Source organism: Gymnoscopelus braueri (genome assembly GCF_963280865.1).
Source record: "Gymnoscopelus braueri genome assembly, chromosome: 11".
NCBI classification, from domain to species: domain Eukaryota; kingdom Metazoa; phylum Chordata; class Actinopteri; order Myctophiformes; family Myctophidae; genus Gymnoscopelus; species Gymnoscopelus braueri.
The window spans coordinates 27,708,453-27,729,541 of NC_137613.1; the positions used below are offsets into that span (position 1 = coordinate 27,708,453).

Genomic DNA, 21,089 nt, shown 5'->3' on the forward strand with positions numbered 1-21,089 from the left:
CTCACGTCTGTCCCATTCTTGTGAATGCGATATCTCGGGAAGGCCTTCAGGGAATTTCACGACATTTGGCACACATGTCCACTTGGATTCAAAGCCGGTGAAGGGGATTAGAAGTAGGTGGTTAAAGGTCAACAGTCAAAGTCATTGTGACCACATGTATGTCTCAGCCTCATGAACACGGTATATCACACACACGCACACACACACGCACACACGCACACACGCACACACGCACACACACACGCGCACACATGCGCACGCACACACACAAGCAGAAAACGAAGCGCTGCCCGGGGTTATTGCTCTGGACGTCGCAACAGAAATCATTGCCGAACAATGGCGATTAGGGCAGACGTTAACCGTTGCCTAAGAACACCGATTTGCACTGACATCGGACTTGTCCAGTCCATATACAGTATGGGTATATTTACAGATTTGCCCTGACGTTGGGCATGTCCAGTCCATATTTGGGCATATTTGTCCAGACACTCACTTACTCACTTACTTACAGACAACTTGATTATTTGGAGACCAGTCTATGACCTCAGTACTAGTATGATGTCAGGCATCTCCGTATTTGTGCAAGGTTTCAGCCCAAGCAACCTCTCCATTGACTTCCAGTGTAAAAAAATATATATATTTATTTACTTTAAGTTGCCCATGACCTTCCCCAGATCCTAACAAACAGCCCAATCCAACCTGGGGTGTGGCCATGATTAAAAGACATGTGATTAAAAGAACTTAAACGTGTGTGTGTGTGTGTGTGTGTGTGTGTGTGTGTGTGTGTGTGTGTGTGTGTGTGTGTGTGTGTGTGTGTGTGTGTGTGTGTGTGTGTGTGTGTGTGTGTGTGTGTGTGTGTGTACAATTTGTACTGTATTGCATAATACATATGGTAGAGAAAAAGTTAGAATGCATTGGCTTCAGAATAATACATAGTGAGACAGGTCTTTATTACTCCAGGTGTGAAGTCACATTTTGCTTTTACATCTTCAATTCTTGGTGTGGCAGGCGATTCCTTCATACCACAAATTGTAAAAATGGCCCTTATTCCAATAAATAAAGCCCTAAATGGGTAAAACAGCTGTCACTCATGGTCCCCTGCCAGTTTATTGGAGGGCTTGTGGTTTCCTGTATTTCGTCATTCAATATCATCCGGCCATAATCTTCAGAATCGGAACAATTTCCTGAGCACGACTCAATTCCTTAGCCTCATAGTCAGCTCTCCACTGTCCTATGATGGAATTAAGCTTACAAAGGTTATCATTACAATATTAAGCTAATTTAAACATAATATATAAACATGAATCAACTTATCCAAATTTTCCAACTTATGAGTTATTTTTGAAACTCTGAAAGTCGAGTCATATTCATTTCAATAAAATAGAATAAAATCCCAGTAAAAGTGAATAAGATCCGCTACTTGCCTTAAAAAACCTGGAACGCATATCGGCCAAAATAACTGTGATCACACCAGATCTCTCAGTTATGCCTAATTATTTGAATAAACATGTAGCAGTTGTAGATTTTTCACAGATGGCTCTTTTTAATCTTTCCCAGATGAACCATGTCCTGGAAGCGTACCAAAGTGTCTGTAAAAACTGTGAGAAATTCAATGCAGGCACATCCATGGTCAATGTTATTCTCCGAGCAGCTTAGTCACTGAGGAAAAACTGAGGCTCACTTTGAAAATAGAACTATCTCATATCTATTTCATTCTCTGCATTGATGAAAGCCACTGTTGCTGCAGTCTCTCGTACTCACGCTTGGATCGAGCGTCTTTGTTGAGCTGTTGGAGAGGAATCGCATTATTCACAATAGCTCGAGGTATCATAGTTCTGTGTACACCATCTATCAACACCTACGCTATACTGCAAATGATACTAAATCATTTTGTTGGCAAAGCAGAAGCAGACACTCGAGTCCAATGTGGAAAAGTCTTCAGTTGGCTGTGTTGTTTTTGGCATGGCGTGTTGTAATGACAACATTACCCTTCCTGCAAAAGGAAAGCTGGTCCCCACGGGGTCAAGGTGGAAGGTTCATCCAAGATCAAAAGTTACACAGGCCAGATGCATTCCAAAACACAAGGCTTTTTAGCGTCTTCTATGCAAAATTGTATCTTCATTTAACCACATGAATCCTACCAGTGTCCCTATTCCGGGCAAGTCATAATAGGTGGAGATTCTGTAAAAATAGGCAGTCTAAGAAAATAGCAGATCTTCAAGCTCACAACGCGTCACACTGCAACCAGCTATGAGCTTGTAGATCAGCTATTTTAGCTATTGCATCTAATGAAGTATATAGGGTTTAAGTGGTTAAATATTAAAACGGGGAAGAATCAGAAAGCACACCAAAGAAAAGGTGCAGGTTGACGTTCAGAACAGCACGGGATACACAAATGAAGACACTTACAGTACACTCTTAAATAATTATTGGAATATTAATAATCATCTAAATGTTCCCGCTTTTCGTCCTCGTCAGATTGTGATGAATCTCACATCACATCCTGACAATGCTTCCTGTGCTCTTCATTTAAATAATTCAGAAAGACATGCTCTTCTTATTGTATAGCAATTCATTCCCCACACTCACTTTATTACACCGTTAAAATAGGAATTGTAGCTGAATCCTAAAGCACACTGGAACCAAGCTGCCACCAGTCAAAAGGCCTCGAAACTCAGACACACACATTGCTGGTCTGCACAGAAAAATCATTTTGCTACATTAACGCACTCTGCATAAAACATCAGAAGTGATGTTTCATTACACCAGTCTCCATTCATAGGAAGGCACTGTTGCTTTTGAATGAAGTAACTATAGTGTGCAGCTGACTCCAACCAAACATTATGTAACTCCTTCAAAGGACATGCTCCAGCACAATAACCCCAAACCACTATTGTGAAGTTAACGGCAAAGCAGTTACTGTAGGTGAGTCAACCAAATGAAACCACCACATGAACCACCAGATGACCTGCCATGGCCAGAGCAGATACACAACTGTATACAGGTCCCATTGGTTTAAGTATGGTGTACATTTCAGAAGTGTATGTCACATATACATTTTTAGCTGCAACCATGCAGCTACAAAAATAATAATCCACTCTGTTGGTCGGTCTGTCCAAAATGTTCAAGTGCAAACCAAGAGCTGGTCGCAGCTTGTCCCAAATTACGTGCTTGTTAAAACGAGAGCCTCTCAGGAGGCCAAAGAGACAAATGCTGAGTTTATAACTTGGAGTCCACTAGACCCTTATGTCCAATCAAGGCAAAATAGGATGGATAGTTTGTTCTATAAACAATTCCTTTCAATTTGTGGACACAAAGTTCTCCCAACTAAGCTACTAATTATGTATTTACACATTTGTAAAATGTAATATTTATTTATTATAAAGTTCTGTACAACAATTCCATGTACATCAGGAAACAATGTTAAGGCATATTTATTTGTGAGTTTGTTTACAAATGCTCTGCCCCAACATGAAGAAGTGTTTGCATTTGTTTGTGGCCTCAGAGTGTGTTCATGTACATGTATGTATGTGGACAGAACATACATGAAATATGCATAAAGGACTGGCTGTGGTTGCCGCTGCCATTTCATGCTTAGACAACTCTGTGACACAGTTGGACGGTTGGCAGAGACAAAGAGCCGTCATGAACATACAGTATTTCCCCTTCGTTACACCAGGCAAGCTCTGTGCCATTTCCACATACTGTAAGTAATGACATTTTGTACCGCTTTGATCAGAGAATGTCTTATACAAATATCCACATCGGGTGGTTAATCAGATACGTCTTGCAAAGAGTGACAAATGCTGGGACTGGAGTTTAGACCATAAGTGCACACAAACTCCACGGTCCAAGTTGTGTCTGTGTATCCGAGGAGAACTGGAAAGCCACAATTCAGCTAAATCCAAACTCGAGGAGCTATTGAATAACCAGCTGCACATGTAAAATAGGCTACAGCTCGCATGCCAAAATGCCACTCCAGAAAATAGAACGACCACGCATACACAAGTCAAAGAAATCCTCAATCTAAAATAACACCCTACGGATTTTAAATATATTTTTTCCCGTCGCTTCTCTTTATTTTAGGTTTTCATGTTTTCAATGATACCAAAACAACAGGATTGAGATTTTTCGTGTTTATTTGCTTCCAAAATCATTTCGTCATTGTTTTTATTTAATGATTTTAAGCAAGTAAACTTTTAAGAAAAAGCTAAATGCAAATCCAAAAGAGAGATGTTGGCCAATATGTCTTGTGCAGTTACAGCATCTTATAATGTAAAATATAATAACTGTAGAGATGAGAGTTTAGTAACGGCTTAGTACCCTTTTGTAATATAAATTATTGAAAACTGTGGCGTGTCCCCTTACACTTTTTTTTTTGCAATCCTTGTTCAATCAATACAGTAGAAATTGATCAAAGCAAATCCTTAACAGTGCAAAATGTAACTCATTTAATGCAAAGCATCTTTGGAATGTTCACAAAGTCTTTGTCCCCTTGTTATGACGCTCTGCTCACAACAAGTATCAGTAAAAACATTTTTACATGTGTCCAACATAAAACCCTCATCCAGTAACGTCTTCTGTCTGATGACAATTCAATGATCCTTCCCACTTGACTTATAACTCAGCACCCTCAGTAGGAACAGATAGATTCCTGAACGACAAGGAGGAGATCAGTCTGTGTTTAGGGTCATAATTGAGCGTGCTCGGAGCTCTGATCGCTGTCGTGACTGTCCTCATTGGCTGGGGAGTTTGAGGAGTGGTGCAAGGCCACCATGCCAGAGAACTCGGAAGGTAGTAGAGTTCCCTTCTTCACATTCACCAGCTCTTTCTCTCGCGCCGCTGCCCCCTGCTGGCCGCCTTTCACCCGCTTCCATTTCATTCTCCTGTTCTGGAACCACACCTTTACCTGCAGGGAGACAGTGATGTCACACGTGAGGATTCAGTTTGGATTGGTTTAGTTTATTTATGTTCATTAGTTTGTTTGCAACCATGTATTTTTATAATAAAAAAGTAATGATGAGCATACTTATCTTTAATTAGATATCTTTATATATATTTTTTACCAATTAAGCCCTATATGCGCACAACGAATAGCGGAAATAACTGATCTACAAGCTCACAACGTCTGATGATGCAATGCGTTGTGAGCTTGAAGATGTTTTTGTGATTTTTAAACATTTAGCAAATGTGTAATTTTTTTTATTTTTTATCTTTGAACATTTTTGCTTGTAATGGCATGCGGAAAATAGGAACGCCAGAGTTAAAGTGGTTAAATCAGCTAAATGCACTTGCTTGCAACAGCTGCCTTCATTATGTGTGAAAGTGAGGATGGCGCTACTGATAGGTGTGAGTCAAGGCCATATGGCCTCCGAGGACAGCTGAACCGAGTTCTGATCGAGTCTGGACCAAGATTAGCCGTAGTGATATTAACAGGGCTACGTTACATTCGACACTTGTAACCCAAACACAGTCGAAGCAACCGAGTGAATACAAATCAAATCGTCCAACGCGGTATCCTCGGCAGCTGTCTACATCCGCCAAAGTAAAGAACGATGGCGCAACATAAAGTAACCTGATGCCATTGTGAATGTGTCCGTCAGGGCATTTTATCAGCTGGGTTTTCTTGGCACGGGAGATCCCTCTCAGTAAAACTCTATCATCCCCGGTGTGTCAGGAAACCGAACGTCCTGATTCTGTGCGTGTGAACCCTTGACTATCAGTGTGTGTCTGACTGGGGGGGAGAGATTTACAGGCCCGGTGAAACAGACCTCTCTGCCAGCGCAGCACAGACTCCCTCGCTTTCCTGTTCACACGGCATGGGGCTTATATAAACCCGACAGTGTCACTTGGGCTCATCTTTGCTGGCACCGTAGAGGAGAAAATCATTATCCCTCCAGATCATTACGACCCTGCGATCCAGCCACGCCAAGGAATCAGGCTACAGTCTCGGGGCAGTTTTTCATTGGCCTTTGGGTGTGGCATACGATGGGTGCGAGCTACCGATTAGGAGGGCTGGCATGGTGTTGGGGTTAGTATTAGGAGCGTCTTATTTCTTCCACATGGCCAGGTATGTGCTGATGCATGCAATGCCATGGCCTGCTGGACCCACGCCCGTACTCAATTGCCTGACTCGACAGCTTGTTTAGTATCTGTGTCTCCCATAGTGATGATTAAGCTGCTTCCTAAAACGGACCGATCAGATCACATCCAATGGATTAGCCTGGCCTACAACCCCAGGGTTTCTGGCCTGAACCACCCCTCTATCAACCTCCTCTCCACCCTGCAATCTCCCTGGTTCTCCCTGTCCTTCTGCCTTCTTGTTCCCTACAGCACCCTAACCACTTAAAAGATATAAGAGTGTTAAACAGTGTTAATCTGTATTTATAGCAATCATTGCTATACAGTGTTTGTTCAGGAACAGGGGTCTCCCCGTCTCTCCTGCTCTTTAGTAAACAGAAAATAAATCTCCAGATCGGGGTCGCAATTTCTTCCAATCAGGAGTGACTCAGGATAGAGGATAAACAAGTTCAATTGGAAATGATGAAACACAAAATTAACAGAGAAAACTAGAGCTGGAACACTAAATGGAAGCTGATCCATTCCATTCCATTTTCGATATAATTTTGTAAATATAGGATTTTATTTTTTAAATAGAGCTTAAGTGGCTAACAGCCATACCCAGTACCCACCCTACCCCTGTGTTGACTCAGTCTTCCATATGCCCAAACTCAAGCCCTGTACTTGAGTCACTATTCAAATACAGTGACTAAAAAAACAAAACAAGTAAATATTTTTGAGTGGTGCTAGCCACTCCAAGGACTGACTTTGTCTGTGTGTCCGTCCGTCAGTCCGTCTGGCCTCAACAGCTGCAGCTGATTGCAACACAAAGATGCAACCAGTTACACTAATTATACGCAAACAGGAGTGCAACACACAGACACACACACACACACACACACACACACACACACACACACACACACACTTTTGAGTAAAAATACTTAAAATAAGTACAAATACTTAAGATGAGTAAAAATACTTAAATATGAGTAAAAATATTTTAAAGTTCCTAAACTGGGTAAAAATACTTAAAATTAGTAAAAATACTTAAAAGATGTTAAAATTTGTAAAACACGTAAAAGTCAGTAAAACATTTTAAAGTACTTAAAATTAGTAAAAATACTTTCAAGTCCTCACAGTCTGTAAAAAGTAACTAATTTAAGTCAAAGCACTTGAAAGTTACTAAATTGAGTAAAAATACTTGCGCACGCACATTCACTCGCGCACCCCCCCCCCCCCCCTCCCCACACACACACACACACACTAAAACGACCGATCTACAATTTGAGTAAACGTACTTTAAGTACTTAAAAGAGAGTTAAAATATTTTTAAGATGTTTCTGCCAATATAAAGTTATTTTAAAGCAGTCTAAGCTAAAAATAGCTTAATAAAATGAACTCATGAAAGGCACCACTCTCTTCACACTGGGTGTGATTTTTTTTTATATCAATGCATCGCTGTATTGAAATGTACAATGTTTCCAAGAAAATTCCCCAAAACATTCAGAAATGTTCAAATATCTTAAAAATGTATCTTGAAAATATTTTGAAATAGGGCTTAAGTGGTACATTCATAATGTATTTTTGGAAGTTTGGGTCCCGGGGGTCCCTTCCTACAAATGTAGTGGAGTCAAAAGTATAATATTTGAAATGTAGTGGAGTTAAAGTCCTAAGCTTCCTTTTTTTTAACTTAATTACAGTACTGCAAGCTACTTAGACACAAGCCGGGGCCTGATCAACCCCGGCTGGGTCGCATGGGCGAGGGTGTCTGATGTTGCGAGACCCGAAACACCTAGTGAACCCAGGATTCACTGGGTGTCTAAGTTGCACCAAAAGTGTTTATTAGAACTGAAGTAAATATACTTTGTTGCTGTCCAACACTGCCCATCACCCCCCCTCTGCACCCCACCTGCAGTACACACCACTCAGTCAGCACTCCTTAACGCCTCCTTGTGTACCCCTGGACGCGACCTGCTTTCTCACACCGGCCTTATCCTGTCCTATTTATTTTAGGTCGTGCCGCATAGTGGCCTGCCACTCAAACGGTGGGAGTTAAGTTTACAGAGTAAACAGACGCATGTGCGGCTCATTTTCTCATAAACGGCTTAGTCGCCAACCAACTTGTATGACTAAAGGCTACGATATGCTGTTACATTATGTACACACGTTTAATTTCCCCGGCTTTGGAACGAGACGAATGGACCGGATACGGTGTACGGCTGCGCGTTCTAGGCTACTGTAAACTGTATGTCCCATGTGGAGGCAGTCCAATTTTGCAATCATGGCGTGTAAAGCTATACAGTAGTTAACAGTGGGAGGCAGAGGCTGTAAGATAATAGTAATGATGTTAAAGTGGTCTGGATCCAGGATCAACCCACACACACACACACACACACACACACACACACACACACACACACACACACACAGATTTATTGGACTGGTATTGGGAATGTTGGGATAGGCAGCCAATATGAGGGGGAGTGGTGAGGGACCGAGCTGCAGGCAGGAAGGCCTAAATCCTGGGTGGGTTTGTCTGGCTTTGGCCTCAGCCAAGACACTTTGACTGGGTTTAGCCAAACAGATCTCTAGAAGCACTTGTGGGATGTGCTGAGTTTGTTGCGTTGCTCTGAGATACAGAAAAAAAGTGGTGTGGTTATTTTTCTTCCTTTTTTTTCACGCAGACAAAATATGGAGCAGTGTTTTGGGGGCTTTTTTTTTGTATGATTGTGCAACAGCAGAGTAATTACCACAGTAATACAACACCGATGACAGGATTTGGATGTGTGTCTCTGTCATGACTTTAGGTTACTACGGTTTACTTTTTGTGATTACTATTGTGTGATGTGATTTTGACCGACTGTTGCTTTTCCTTTCAAGACACACGGAATGCCATCATCTGCCTTTTCTTCGCAATAATTATTCACACGTATTATAATAACTGTTTCCAAACACTTTGAAGCCTTGAATTGAACAGCAGCAGAGAGGGTGGGTTTGTCTCTATATCTTACAGCCTAGTGTGGTTCATACAAGTGTTTCTGGTCTGAGGATTAAGAAAAACCATCTGGACTCTGACACAGACCATCAGAACGTCACTTCACAGGCACCAAGACCAGCAGCGCTGCTGCTGACATTTCAAAGAGTCCTGGTGGTTTGGAATCGATTAGCCCCAGAACATTAGTACGACATGTCGAACCGTTTGCTAATGTCAAAACACAGAGGTTTTTTCTTTCTCTTTTCTTTTCTTTCAGTGGTGAAGTCCTGTGCAGCTTTTTAATGGGAGCCATACTATATATTGACCGGTGTCATATTTGCAGCAATGTGAGACATCAAGTTCTGGGATTCTCGAGTGAATGTGGACGTGAATAATTACAGCAATTATTGATGTATTTAAGTTTTTCCCTTGAGATTTCTTTTTCTGTTTTGTTTGAAGCTCACATCAAAAGGTACGTTAATTAGCATTCATTACTAGCAAATGACACGTTTTCATAGATAGTTCATAGGGTTCCTCCTGTTTCTTTTTTGGTCTATTTTCAGTGGACAAAATAGACCCAAAAGGGTCCATTTGTACACTATCCGAGTTAAACTAACACTCAGGACTTTTACAGTGTAAGAATGGGTGAGTCCATCACTTCAAGCTGTGACGTACTTGTCTTTCCGTGAGGTCGAGGTTGACGGCTATTTCATAGCGTCTCAGCCTGGTCAGATAGTTGTGGTGTGCGAACTCGGACTCCAGCTCTCGGATCTGTTCCTTGGTGAAGGCTGTGCGCTCCTTCCTGGGTTTGCTGTTCATGTCTGACTTATAGCTCCCGTCTTGGGAATCTGAAATGAAAAACAGAACATTTTCCAGCCACAGTTTGACTCTACGCAAAAGAAAAGGGAAGAAAGGGAAGAAAAAAAAGCAGGGGGGTGAAAAAATCGGGGCTGTTTGATAAATGGCAGGGGCCAGTTTGAAATGAAAATGAAATGGAAGCAAAACTATTTGGAGTGCCAATCACGTTTTTATTATGGGGATATTGGTCTCGTACACTAGAAGTGTCTGATTTTTTTTGGGGGGGGGACTGTTCGCAGATCTGTTCCCTGTGCTCAGTTCAAGTCTGACAAGGATGCCTCTAGTCTACACAGAATCTTCATTGTTAATTTAATAGCCTGGATTATCCACTATAAAATAAGATCCTGAGTGTTCATTTTACACTTTCAGAGTTAAATTAACACTCACGATTTTACTGAATACAATGATTCTACAAGATTCTTCATTATTGAATATTAATTATTTGAACTGCAAAGTTTGCATTGTTTGAGATCAGTGCTCCTATGGGTCAAAACGACACTGAGGCTTAATCAGGAGTTATAGGCCAGGGGTAGGCTGAGAGGTGGACACTGCTCTTGTCTTTGTATGTCTTTATGTATGTATTTTGTTTTGTTTTTCTTGTGTCATGTCAAATGTGTGTACTGTTTATTGTTGCATACATGGCTGCTGGGTCGCAAGACAAATTTCAGTGTGAACTGACAAAGTATTATCGTATCGTATCGTATCGTATATCTTTCAGAATTTTCGGCTTATTTGACGGCGAGTAGAGATGCAGGAAGGCCAGGAGAGAGAGAGGGGATGACATTTAGCAAAAGGGGACAGAATCGGATTGACTGGTGCCTTGAAATAGGACACGCTCTACCAGGGTGCCCCAGCAACGTCTAGTTTAAATTAATCTCATTTTCGCCTCAAGTTCAGCCAACATGTTCAGACTCTTAATGGCACACCAGTCTGAAGCTGTGAGATGTCCAGTATATTCACTGTTGCTCACAGTTTGGCCAAAATGATTGACAAATACAAACTACAGTATTATTTGCTTTGAGTACCCATATACTTTATATCAAATGAGAATACTTTTCTGGAATCACCTGTGAAGGCACATACTGTATTGTACCGACATATAAGCAAATGTTTCTAATATGATTTTTTAAATACATTTTTTTCTTTCTTTTTTTTTAGAGTGAAACTCTACTTTCCCTTCTGTCCTTCATTGCACTTCTGCTATTCGTATGTTTTATGTCCTACCCGAGATTTGAACACGGGTTTCCCACGTGGGAGACCAAACGTCTACCAATCTTTCAAGAGGGAATCCCTGCTTTGTCAGTTATGGCACGTATGAGCTTCAGGCAGTACTGCTTGTCAACCAGTGGGTGTCCTACCCGATACCAGGGTCTAAATTTCTCAATGGAAGAGTAGGGAGACCACCTCCAACCACTGCAGATGTACAATTTGTTCTGGATTGCAGCTTTAAGACATAGTTAATATGAATGATTCTTCTTTTCTTTTTTTCTTTTTTTGGCAAATCATACTTCACTTATATGATCATTTATTCACATTTCCCTGGTCCACAACACATAAATCTGGCGTACATCTCATTAGTTGTACCGTGAATGTGCGAAGTGCCGGCAAACTGCAGCGCGCCAGGAAAGAGACACTGTGCCACAATGTGAGGGCACAGACATTTAGCATTTAATATTTATTACAAAATGCATTATGACATCAAGAAGTTGGCCAGATCAAGGTATTATGTGTCATAATATCCAGCCATGAATTTATTTCACACAGTACAGTTAAGCGTTGTGGAAATTGCCGTGGCATGCTCCGCTTTTCAGCCTTTTTTAATTTACAACGTATTTCTGTTTTCATTTGCTATAATCTTTCAAGGTGGTTTGTATTTAACAGGCCATGTATATTTCATCATCACAACGTCATTCTTAAATATAAAAAAAAAGTCCAAAAGAAAGGAAACTATGTGGTTTCTCTAAGTGCCAATGAAGTTAAAGTTGGGAAATAGGATTTGGTTAAGGGCATTGGCAGCTTCAGTGAAGCCTTTCAAAGTAGACAGAATGTCAGTCAACGTGATGGCATGGCACTCACTGCGACACAGGCTGGCACAGCCGTCTCCATGCTGAATTGATTACATGTCTTTTGGCCTGAATAGAGCAGACATGATGTCTGGTAAAAAAAAAAAAAAAAAAACTCCATATATGAACTTTTACCATTGACCTGAGGTTTTGTGTTTGCAACCATAGGCTTTTAACCCGTTCAATCCGGGAAAGCATCTGTGTCATTTTAGATTTTATATATATATATATATATATATATATATATATATATATATATATATATATATATAGCAACATAGGTTTTTCAGAAAACTGTTAGGATTTAGATGGCACAAAAATTGGCCTCAAGTCTAAATGGGTTAAACTACTTATACTTCCTCGTCATCGTATGATGGTGCTGCACGAATATAGCGAAAATAGCCAATATACAAGATCACAATGCATCGTGGCGTGTTGTGAACTTGCCAGATCGGCTATTTATGGTAATATTAAATGTCCTTTTTTTTTCTCCATTATTGCCTATAATGATAATATCATTAGCGTCCCCATTTTGGACATATTATATCCAAAATGGGGACGCCAGGTTGAAAGCGGTTGACACCCAGGGAGGTCAACCTTTACTGCCACTGGCAAATGAAAGACCTCAGCTGGCTTTGACTCATGCCCTGCACTTTGCTCTCCGTTGCCCTGCTTTCAAAAAGAGGTTTAGCATGTCCCCATCCGCCATTTTACCAGCCAGTCAAGCTTTTCATTCTGAACCCCACCCTGTGTTACAGATCAATTGGTTGTCTAAGTTTCAGAGCTTCAACGTCTAATACAGCACAACACCTTAAATGCTATAACATTAAAATAATTATGTTGTTTTGATCCTATTTACATGCCAGAATATAAGAAATTGACTCATTAATTTTGCTTCTTTTTCACTATCAATTATTTCCATTGGTGTGGCGTATTCATTACGCATGGCGTGCGGTTATATTATGTTGTGACACAAAAGTCATGATTTTGAGCACAGCTGTGACACCAAGGTAATTTCTAAAGCCACAAATGTTTGTCATTCCAGCGCCCAGGTGTGCCCATTGTAAGAGTTAAAAAGCCGGCTCCGCAAAAATTGCACCTGTAGGCTATTAATGGCCTCGTGGTGGAATATCACGTTAAACTTAACCTAAGAGTGTGAGGGGAATGTAAAACCATGATTTAAAACATATCTCACTATGATTTAAAACATATCTCACCATGATTTAAAACCTATCTCACCATGATTTAAAAGCTACAATGCTGGTGGCGTTATGAACCAAATATTGATTTGACCGTTATGTATTTGTGTTTTAGTATCGTCAATAATTATATAGGTAAACCAATATTCTAATAATTACATTTACTGGAAATTAAATGTACTTAAATTACAAAAATATTTATTTAATATTTATTCATACAGTTAATCTCATTTCTCAAGAGAGACATAAATCTAGCTGGTAAGTAAAAATCTCCCACATCTGAGCTCTACTTTAATAGAAAAGAACAACAGAGTTTGGAACCATTTCAATTAATCCATTTAAGAATAAGATTGTGGTTTTGAGAATAAGATTTGAGGTCTTGCAGATGAGCAGACCCTTAACTAAATGCTGTGTGTGTGTGTGCGTGTGTGTGTGTGTGTGTGTGTGTGTGTGTGTGTGTGTGTGTGTGTGTGTGTGTGTGTGTGTGTGTGTGTGTGTGTGTGTGTGTGTGTGTGTGTGTGTGTGTGTGTGTGTGTGTGTGTATATATATATATATATATATATATATATATATATATATATATATATATGTATATATATATATATATACATACATACATACATACATACATACACCAACAAACATTAAAATGGTCATATCTTTTGTTGAGCACAGGTGTTTAAATGGAAATAAACCATTTATATTTAAACGGTTTACATTCTGGTTTGAAAATATATTAAAATTATTAACACTATATTATGAATGAATATAATATATTTTATACAATTTTCATTGCACCTTTTCCCTGCCGGCGTAAGTTTTTAACCCGTATATTGATCCATACTCAGAAATTCGCTCGGTACATAAAATGCATTGATTGACACTAAACAAATCCTCCAAAAGATTGAAAAAAATCTATGATTAGGACGTTATCATTGCTTGTATTTTTCTTCATTAGAAAACCATAATATCATATATTATATATACGCATACTGTATACAGTATAACTGCTCCACTGCATGTTTCTAGATCGTCAAAATCTAAACCCGCGACGTACAGTAGAACTGTGACAAACAGTTTTATAAAGCCAAAGATCATGTGTTAAGAAAATGACTGTAAACAAAACCATTGAGACCAAACCTTTGAGTCAATGCCACTCAGTTCTTCACATGGATTTCATCATCTTACCTGAACTGTCACTTTTTCCTTTATTGTTCTGCCTCTCTGACACCTCTGGAGATAGACTCTGTCGGCCATAGTCCCCTGAGATGCACGATACCCCGGTGGGGTCACCACTGCCCAGACTGGGGTTTGTGGCACACAGATTCGGAGCCCCTGAGCACAGTTCCGGGGCCGAGGCCTCGTGGGGTGGCAGGCAGAGGCCGTGCCGGACGTTGGGCGAGGACATCTGTGGGACGTGCCAGCCGGACTGATGCGGGTTGTGGTGTGGATGTTGCTGGGACAGGTGGCCTCGATGAGGCAGGCCACCGAACAACCCCTCCTCTCCGGGATAGCTGCAGGGAGGCGAGGAGCCCGGGAGATCCGGATAGGAGACATGGTCTGAACGTCCGTGCAGAGTTAGTGGTGACTGTGTAAAGGCAGGGTGCAGGCCCTGAGCTGTGGCGTGAGGGCTGCGCAAACAACCAAACAGAGAGTGATCCATGTCCACAGAACCAAAAAACCAAAACTTCCCCCAAACAGCAAGGGACCACTTAGAGCTCTAGCCGGTCAGAGCAGTGTAGAGCGAGTGAAGAGCAGGAGTCAGGGGGAGGTTGGAAGCCTCAATCGCAGCTCTCCTCTGCAGCCCTCTCTTCAGCTCGCACCTCCACAGCCTAATTTTCCCAGAGAAAACGGATGAAGGAAGGCAGAGATGGTGGCGTTGAAAGGAAGGGCCTCTGGTAATCCTGAGCATGCGGCGGGTTGCCAGGCGGAGCGTGGGTAAACAGTCAGAGGCTGAGGAGGATCTCGGATGACAGGAGAGACTGGGCCAGGCCCAGTGTGGAAGGAGAAGGTGGTTCCAGGGAAGTTGTGCGTGTGTGTGAGTGAGTGAGTGAGAGAGAGAGAGAGAGAGAGAGAGGGGAGAGAGAGAGCGAGGGAGGCTGAGGGTGGATGTTATATATAGGGCGTAACGTGAGAGGTAGGCTGGGTCACTGCTACTGACCACATGCATACGATCTTCCTCCAAAACGCAACGCACAATAAATCTGAACCATTCCTATAGCCTTGCCTCAGGAAAAGTGGGCAATTTATTTTGGACCGGAGCTATCTGACCCCCCACTGAAACTTTTCTAAGAACTGCGTTGCGTCAGCTTGGGTTTTGGATTTGTGGACCGACACATTCTTAACTGTGTATTCATATTCTGCAAGCCGCTCTGCAAGGTTAATAGCACGATATGATGTACCCTAAAACGATTGCACGTTATTACAGAGATGGTACATTTGGGTGTTCAAAGAGCTATTCGGCAATGTTATCATTGCAATTTTGCAACTGTTGAAACATTGTTTTGTTTAATTTTTAAAAACTAAACTGAGTCCTACTTTATACTGCAGTACTTTGCTGTCAGCAGGATTTCATAATCTTCATAACTTCCATATGTTATATAAACATGCCTTTTCAAACCACACACTAAAAAGAGTAATAGTTGAAAATATTAAATTTCAAGCCACAGCCAAAGTAAACAACTAATAATCCATATAGAAACTATGCATGTTGAAGGCATTATGTTTGCAGATTCCAATTGAGCTGCCCCATTATGAAACAGAGAAGTAGCTTAGAAACTAATTACAGAATATCACAATGGTGTTACTGACATGCAATGTGTTGAGAAAAAATAATTAGCAGCAAAGTGTCGGTTTTGGCAAGTGTGGGATTTTTTCTGGCTGTTGTATTCATGCTTTGACTTGTTGTTTTTATAGTTCAAACATAGTGAATATTCACCCACAAGGAAAAAGCCTTTGACTTTGAGGGGGAAAATATCCCAGTCTGCCTGAGGCAGCGACTTAGTTGTGGTGGAAATAGTAGGAATACGTGTAAATAAAGTATTATACACTAGACGGTCAAATTACATTTCCATGTAAAAATGAGGGGGGGAACATTTTATACCGGTGGCATGTCACTGTCAATTTTTATCCCTGCTTTGGGAAGCTCTTTGAAATTGTTAGCGGTCTTCGGTCAAAACTCTTATTGGCGATACCGATTTAAAGAATGTCACTCAAAACGGAGCTGTCGGCTTTGATATCGGCGGTCTATTTGAATGACCCCCAGCCATCCCCGCTGTCTATAATTCCTACTCACTTGTCAAACATCTTCAGAAGCCTTTTCCTATTCCATAAATGTTTAGACTGTTCTGGTCGCCTAAAAGGAAGTATTGATATTTCCCGTGGCCTGCTGTAAACCTATAGGCGACATCGGTGGTTTAAACCGCACATACGAAGGTGGGCAAGAGGAGAGGAAATTAGATTCATTATGATGGAAATTGCTTTAACAGACCACCGAAAAGCCTTGCCACCGGTCTTAGGGAGGGGGGTTAGGGGGTCCCTGGCTCTCGGCCCTGTAGTAGTACTAGTACCACATCCGGTGACCCCCCACCGCCCATACCCTCTATCCCCCGTGTAAGGTCCCACAGAAAAAACACGGTGTTTACTTAACAAATTAGGATAATTTGGAGCTCTGTAAAGTAATCCTTCAGCGTGGGCCCAGGGTGCATATTAATGCTCATATGGTTTCATTTTTGCTCCGACGGCCCCAGGCCTTGTGGCACGGCGTACCCCGAGCAGCTTGGGGGGTTCTCCGAGACTCTGCCTTCGCTCTGAGCCTTCCCCTCTCTCTCTCTCTCTCTCTCTCTCTGCCTCGTAAGCCTGAATTGCACTTCGTCGTACGATGGTGGCGTGTGCCAAAAATAGCCGATCTACAAGCTCACAACGTGTCGTGAATGGACACGTTTTGAGCTTTGTAGATTTATTTTCGGCACACGACACCGTGTAAATTAGGCATTAGCCTCTCTAACGCACCACCACTAATTTGACAGCTCCCATGGGATGAGAGGGGATTTTCTCACCACAAACCTGTGTGTGTGTGTGTGTGTGTGTGTGTGTGTGTGTGTGTGTGTGTGTGTGTGTGTGTGTGTGTGTGTGTGTGTGTGTGTGTGTGTGTGTGTGTGTGTGTGTGTGTGTGTGTGTGTGTGTGTGTGTGTGTGTGTGTGTGTGTGTGTGTGTGTGTGTGTGTGTGCGCGCGCGCGCTACTGGACACACACACATGCTCTCAATTTCTGTCCCATATCTATGTGATAGGGAGGTTTATTTTGTGTTTGTTCGTGTGAGGAGAGTTGAACGTTAACTGCGGTACGCTACGCATACAGCACCAGCAACCTGTCTTTGTCAATCACTCAGCATAAACGTACAGTGTGTGTTACTGTACTGTAGGTGGATGCATATCCTATCCTATGGGGCATGGTGTGTAAATGAATAGCATGACCCCCGCCCAATGACCTTTGGAATTAATGGGAGTAAAAGTAATTCTAGAGCTATTGTTTTATTTAATACTCCCAATAAAGTTCTTATGAAAATGTAATAAAAATATATGAATGTCAATTAAAAAGTATATATCAATGTGATTTATTTTATGGTTAATGTTGCATTTTTCTCTCTTTGCGGTGTTGCCGTCGCGTTTGTGGCGTTTAATTGAAATAAGACTTTCAACACCGTCTGTGTAGTTTATTACAGGGTTCTGGTTTGTGTTTATACATGTTTTGCTTTTTATAAAAGCTGTGCTTCTGAGCTCTCTTATGAGGCTGTATATTACTGTAATGAACTTTGAAACTTTGACGTTTCCAAATGAACAATAGTGATGAAAAACTAACTCTGGTTAGCCGGTATGCTTTGTTGTGGCGTTTTTATTATTTAGGCCTCAAAAACTGCTTCAGCACATCATTTCTCAATGAATTGGGAATCGTTGCTGTCGGGTAGAAACCTTGTATGTCCAACATTGTTACTTTTCAGTAAATGTCAAAAAAAAGAGCCTGTTTCTATGGATCCAATGTGGTTATTATTTAGTCACAGCTCTTGTTATTACTTTTCATTGGTTAAGTATTTATAAAACCCACAGAAAGACTTAAACTTTCAAAATGTTTCAGAAATACAAGTACAAGCTCATGAGCATCGGCTTTTTTTTTTTGCTACTGACAATCCAACAAAGTACGGCATTAATTCACTAAAAAACATAAAAAGTTGAAATATGGAGATACAAGGTTTCTGCTAAACGAAATGAAGCCTGTTGTGTGATTAAAAAGGAACTGCGGAGGAGGTGCGTGTACAGACAGACCTTCTTAGGAGGAGGTGGGTGTACAGACAGACCTTCTGAGGAGGAGATGGGTGTACAAATAGACTCAGCAGCAATATGTAAGTTTCATGTGATTTGAACTCGGTCTCCGGTGTGGGAAAAATAAAATAAAAAATCTACCGCTCAGAGGGGATCCCTTCTTGGCCAGGGCAGACATTGCGCTTATGAGCTTTAGGCCTTACGTAGTGTACTACTTGTCAATCCGTAGGTATCATAATCAACACCATGGGTCTACATTTCTCAATGGAGGAGTATAGGGAGACCACTGTAGATGTGCAAGTTACATTGTATTAACATACTATAAACTATACAGATTGGTTGAGGGTAACGTTTTATTCATTAAAATAAGTACCAGGATGTATCTTAAATGCCCAATCAGTGCTACAAACATAAACAAAGTTGTAGTGGTAGCAGTGGAGACATGTTATTATCTAGGTGATTGACTCAGCTCTTATGAATATAAATACTTTTTATTGTATTTACTGTATTTTTGGTTAACTGGCTTGATTATATTGGAATTGTTTATAAACATTGATGGGGTATGAAAGTTTGGAAATGTAGCCCTAATTTATATGTTCCAAACCATCCTGGATTGTGCCTTTAAGAAAGAGTAGTGAAACTGGACTGTTAAATGTTCATTTAGATTCAGTATTTCAACTTTTCAACCCTACTTTGTTAAAAAAAAACATTCTCAGTTGTAGCTCTCAAATTGTGGAACCAGCTACCTCTTCATGTCAGGCTGGCTCCCACACTACCTGTTTTTAAAACCCATCTTAAAACTCATTTTTATTCCTTGGCTTTTAACCCTGATTGATATTTGTATTTACGTTTAATTGTATTGTGTGTTATTTTGTATTGCATTATGTTTTTGTTGTTGTTATGCCTACTGTGCAGCACTTTGGTCAACTCTGTTGTTTTGAAATGTGCTCTATAAATAAAGTTGGATTGGATTTGGAACCTATGCTCAAAATAGGAATGCCAGGTAGAAAGTGGTTAAAAAGAAAAGAAAAATATTATACTTGGACTACTTTACTAAAATCGTTGTGTTGTCTATGTCTATGCTTGACTCACTAAGTGAGAGAGTATTAATTACAGAGGCAGACAGACACAGAGTTAATGTATGTGATTTTCATGTTTCTCGCACAGAGAGGGAGCAAGTTGTGAAAATCATGAAATAATTTAATTTAATTAATTATTTCTAACTTTTTGACAAAGTTACTTACTCATGTTACCCACACAGCTGAGTCATTACGCGGGGGATTTGACTCAATGTGAGTATGAATAGTCGAAGGTCCATTTTGTTGTGTCATAAACAGGTGATATTGATACGTTTTCAAAATGCAGTAGACATGTAGAGAGCATTTTAATGCAGGGAGTGAAAGCTAGTCTGCCTATGAGCTTTGAGCTTGTGTTACTCCAGAGTGCAATGGAGAATCCTTTCTTCCCATACGAGGGATGAAGTGTTCCAGGCCGTGCCGCTCCATGTCAGTCCCTTTTAAAACTGAATTCCATCCCGACTAAAGCCCAGAGCAGTAGAATCCACTGGCACATTTCAGCAATCAGGATCCTAAACGAGGGGGGAAAAAAATCCCTTGTCTCTCCAGGAGCTCACTTTACGTTCGCCATATGCCACATTGTTCTTCTAATATTAAAAAATATTTCACGAAAGTGAAGTTGACATCTTAAAAGTTTAATGGCTTCCTTCTCCTCTCAAGGTCTTCTGGCTCTCTGGCTGAGTTTCTACTGTACTGTACATGGTATTTCGTCCGTCCAAAAGTACTTCACTCCACAGCGATCCATGGTTAATGGTTTCTCATTTGTGATTGGCAGCCGTACCAGCCATTTCTCAATGCAGGGTTGAACATACAGTACAGTGTAGGCTACCACTATACATGATACTAATACCTGACACTCCTCTACATAGCTTTAAATTATTATCTTCACATTTTAATGCATGTTATCTCTACCGCATAAGTTCTTCAAAAATAAATTACAGTGTGTTTATTTAAGAAAGCATGTCCAAAAAGTTAAAGAAACATAGACAAGGCTCCATGTCATCAACTAAAGAGTGGTGTGAGTCCAATTTATTATCATATTTGAATATTTGGGCCAAAGGCTTTCAGCAGACTTTGGCCAAAACAATAATAATTTGGTGTGCACGTAGCCACAGTGAGAGTCACATTGAGTCTTTTCTTTAGTTCTTTCTTCTTTTTCAACGTAGGCCTACATACAGCTTTAGTCGGCAGTCTAAAGCTGTGCCTTTTCAAAAAACAAACAAACAAACAAAAAGGTTATATTTACTCTGCTATCTTATAGCACAGGGAGATCCACAGGTGTCTTGATTTTAGTCTGATTCTGTTATTAGAGTTTAATAACAGAGTCTTGCCAGGCTAATTGAGCACTGAATGGGCACACTGCCCTCTGCTGCTGTGGTTGAATACAACAGGAGTGATAGGACATTACTACTGTACAGTTACAATAATACTGCATCATGATACAAGTTCCTGCAGTGCAGCATCAGTCAGACATCTGCAGTTTGACATATTGACCTGTGGTTTGGTGAACCGCATATTGGATCCACTGCTGGCTGTGT

General features: G+C 40.8%; 1 protein-coding gene across 1 annotated transcript; it reads right to left on the minus strand.

Annotated features, from left to right (window-relative positions):
• Positions 1-3,400: 3,400 nt before the first annotated feature.
• Positions 3,401-15,185, minus strand: meox2b (mesenchyme homeobox 2b). Its single transcript, XM_080442080.1, has 3 exons — positions 14,347-15,185; positions 9,713-9,885; positions 3,401-4,909 (listed from the first exon to the last, which is right to left on the minus strand). Exons 1-3 carry the CDS (start codon positions 14,819-14,821, stop codon positions 4,691-4,693), a joined length of 867 nt encoding a protein of 288 aa, XP_080298206.1. The 5' UTR covers positions 14,822-15,185; the 3' UTR covers positions 3,401-4,690.
• Positions 15,186-21,089: the final 5,904 nt, after the last annotated feature.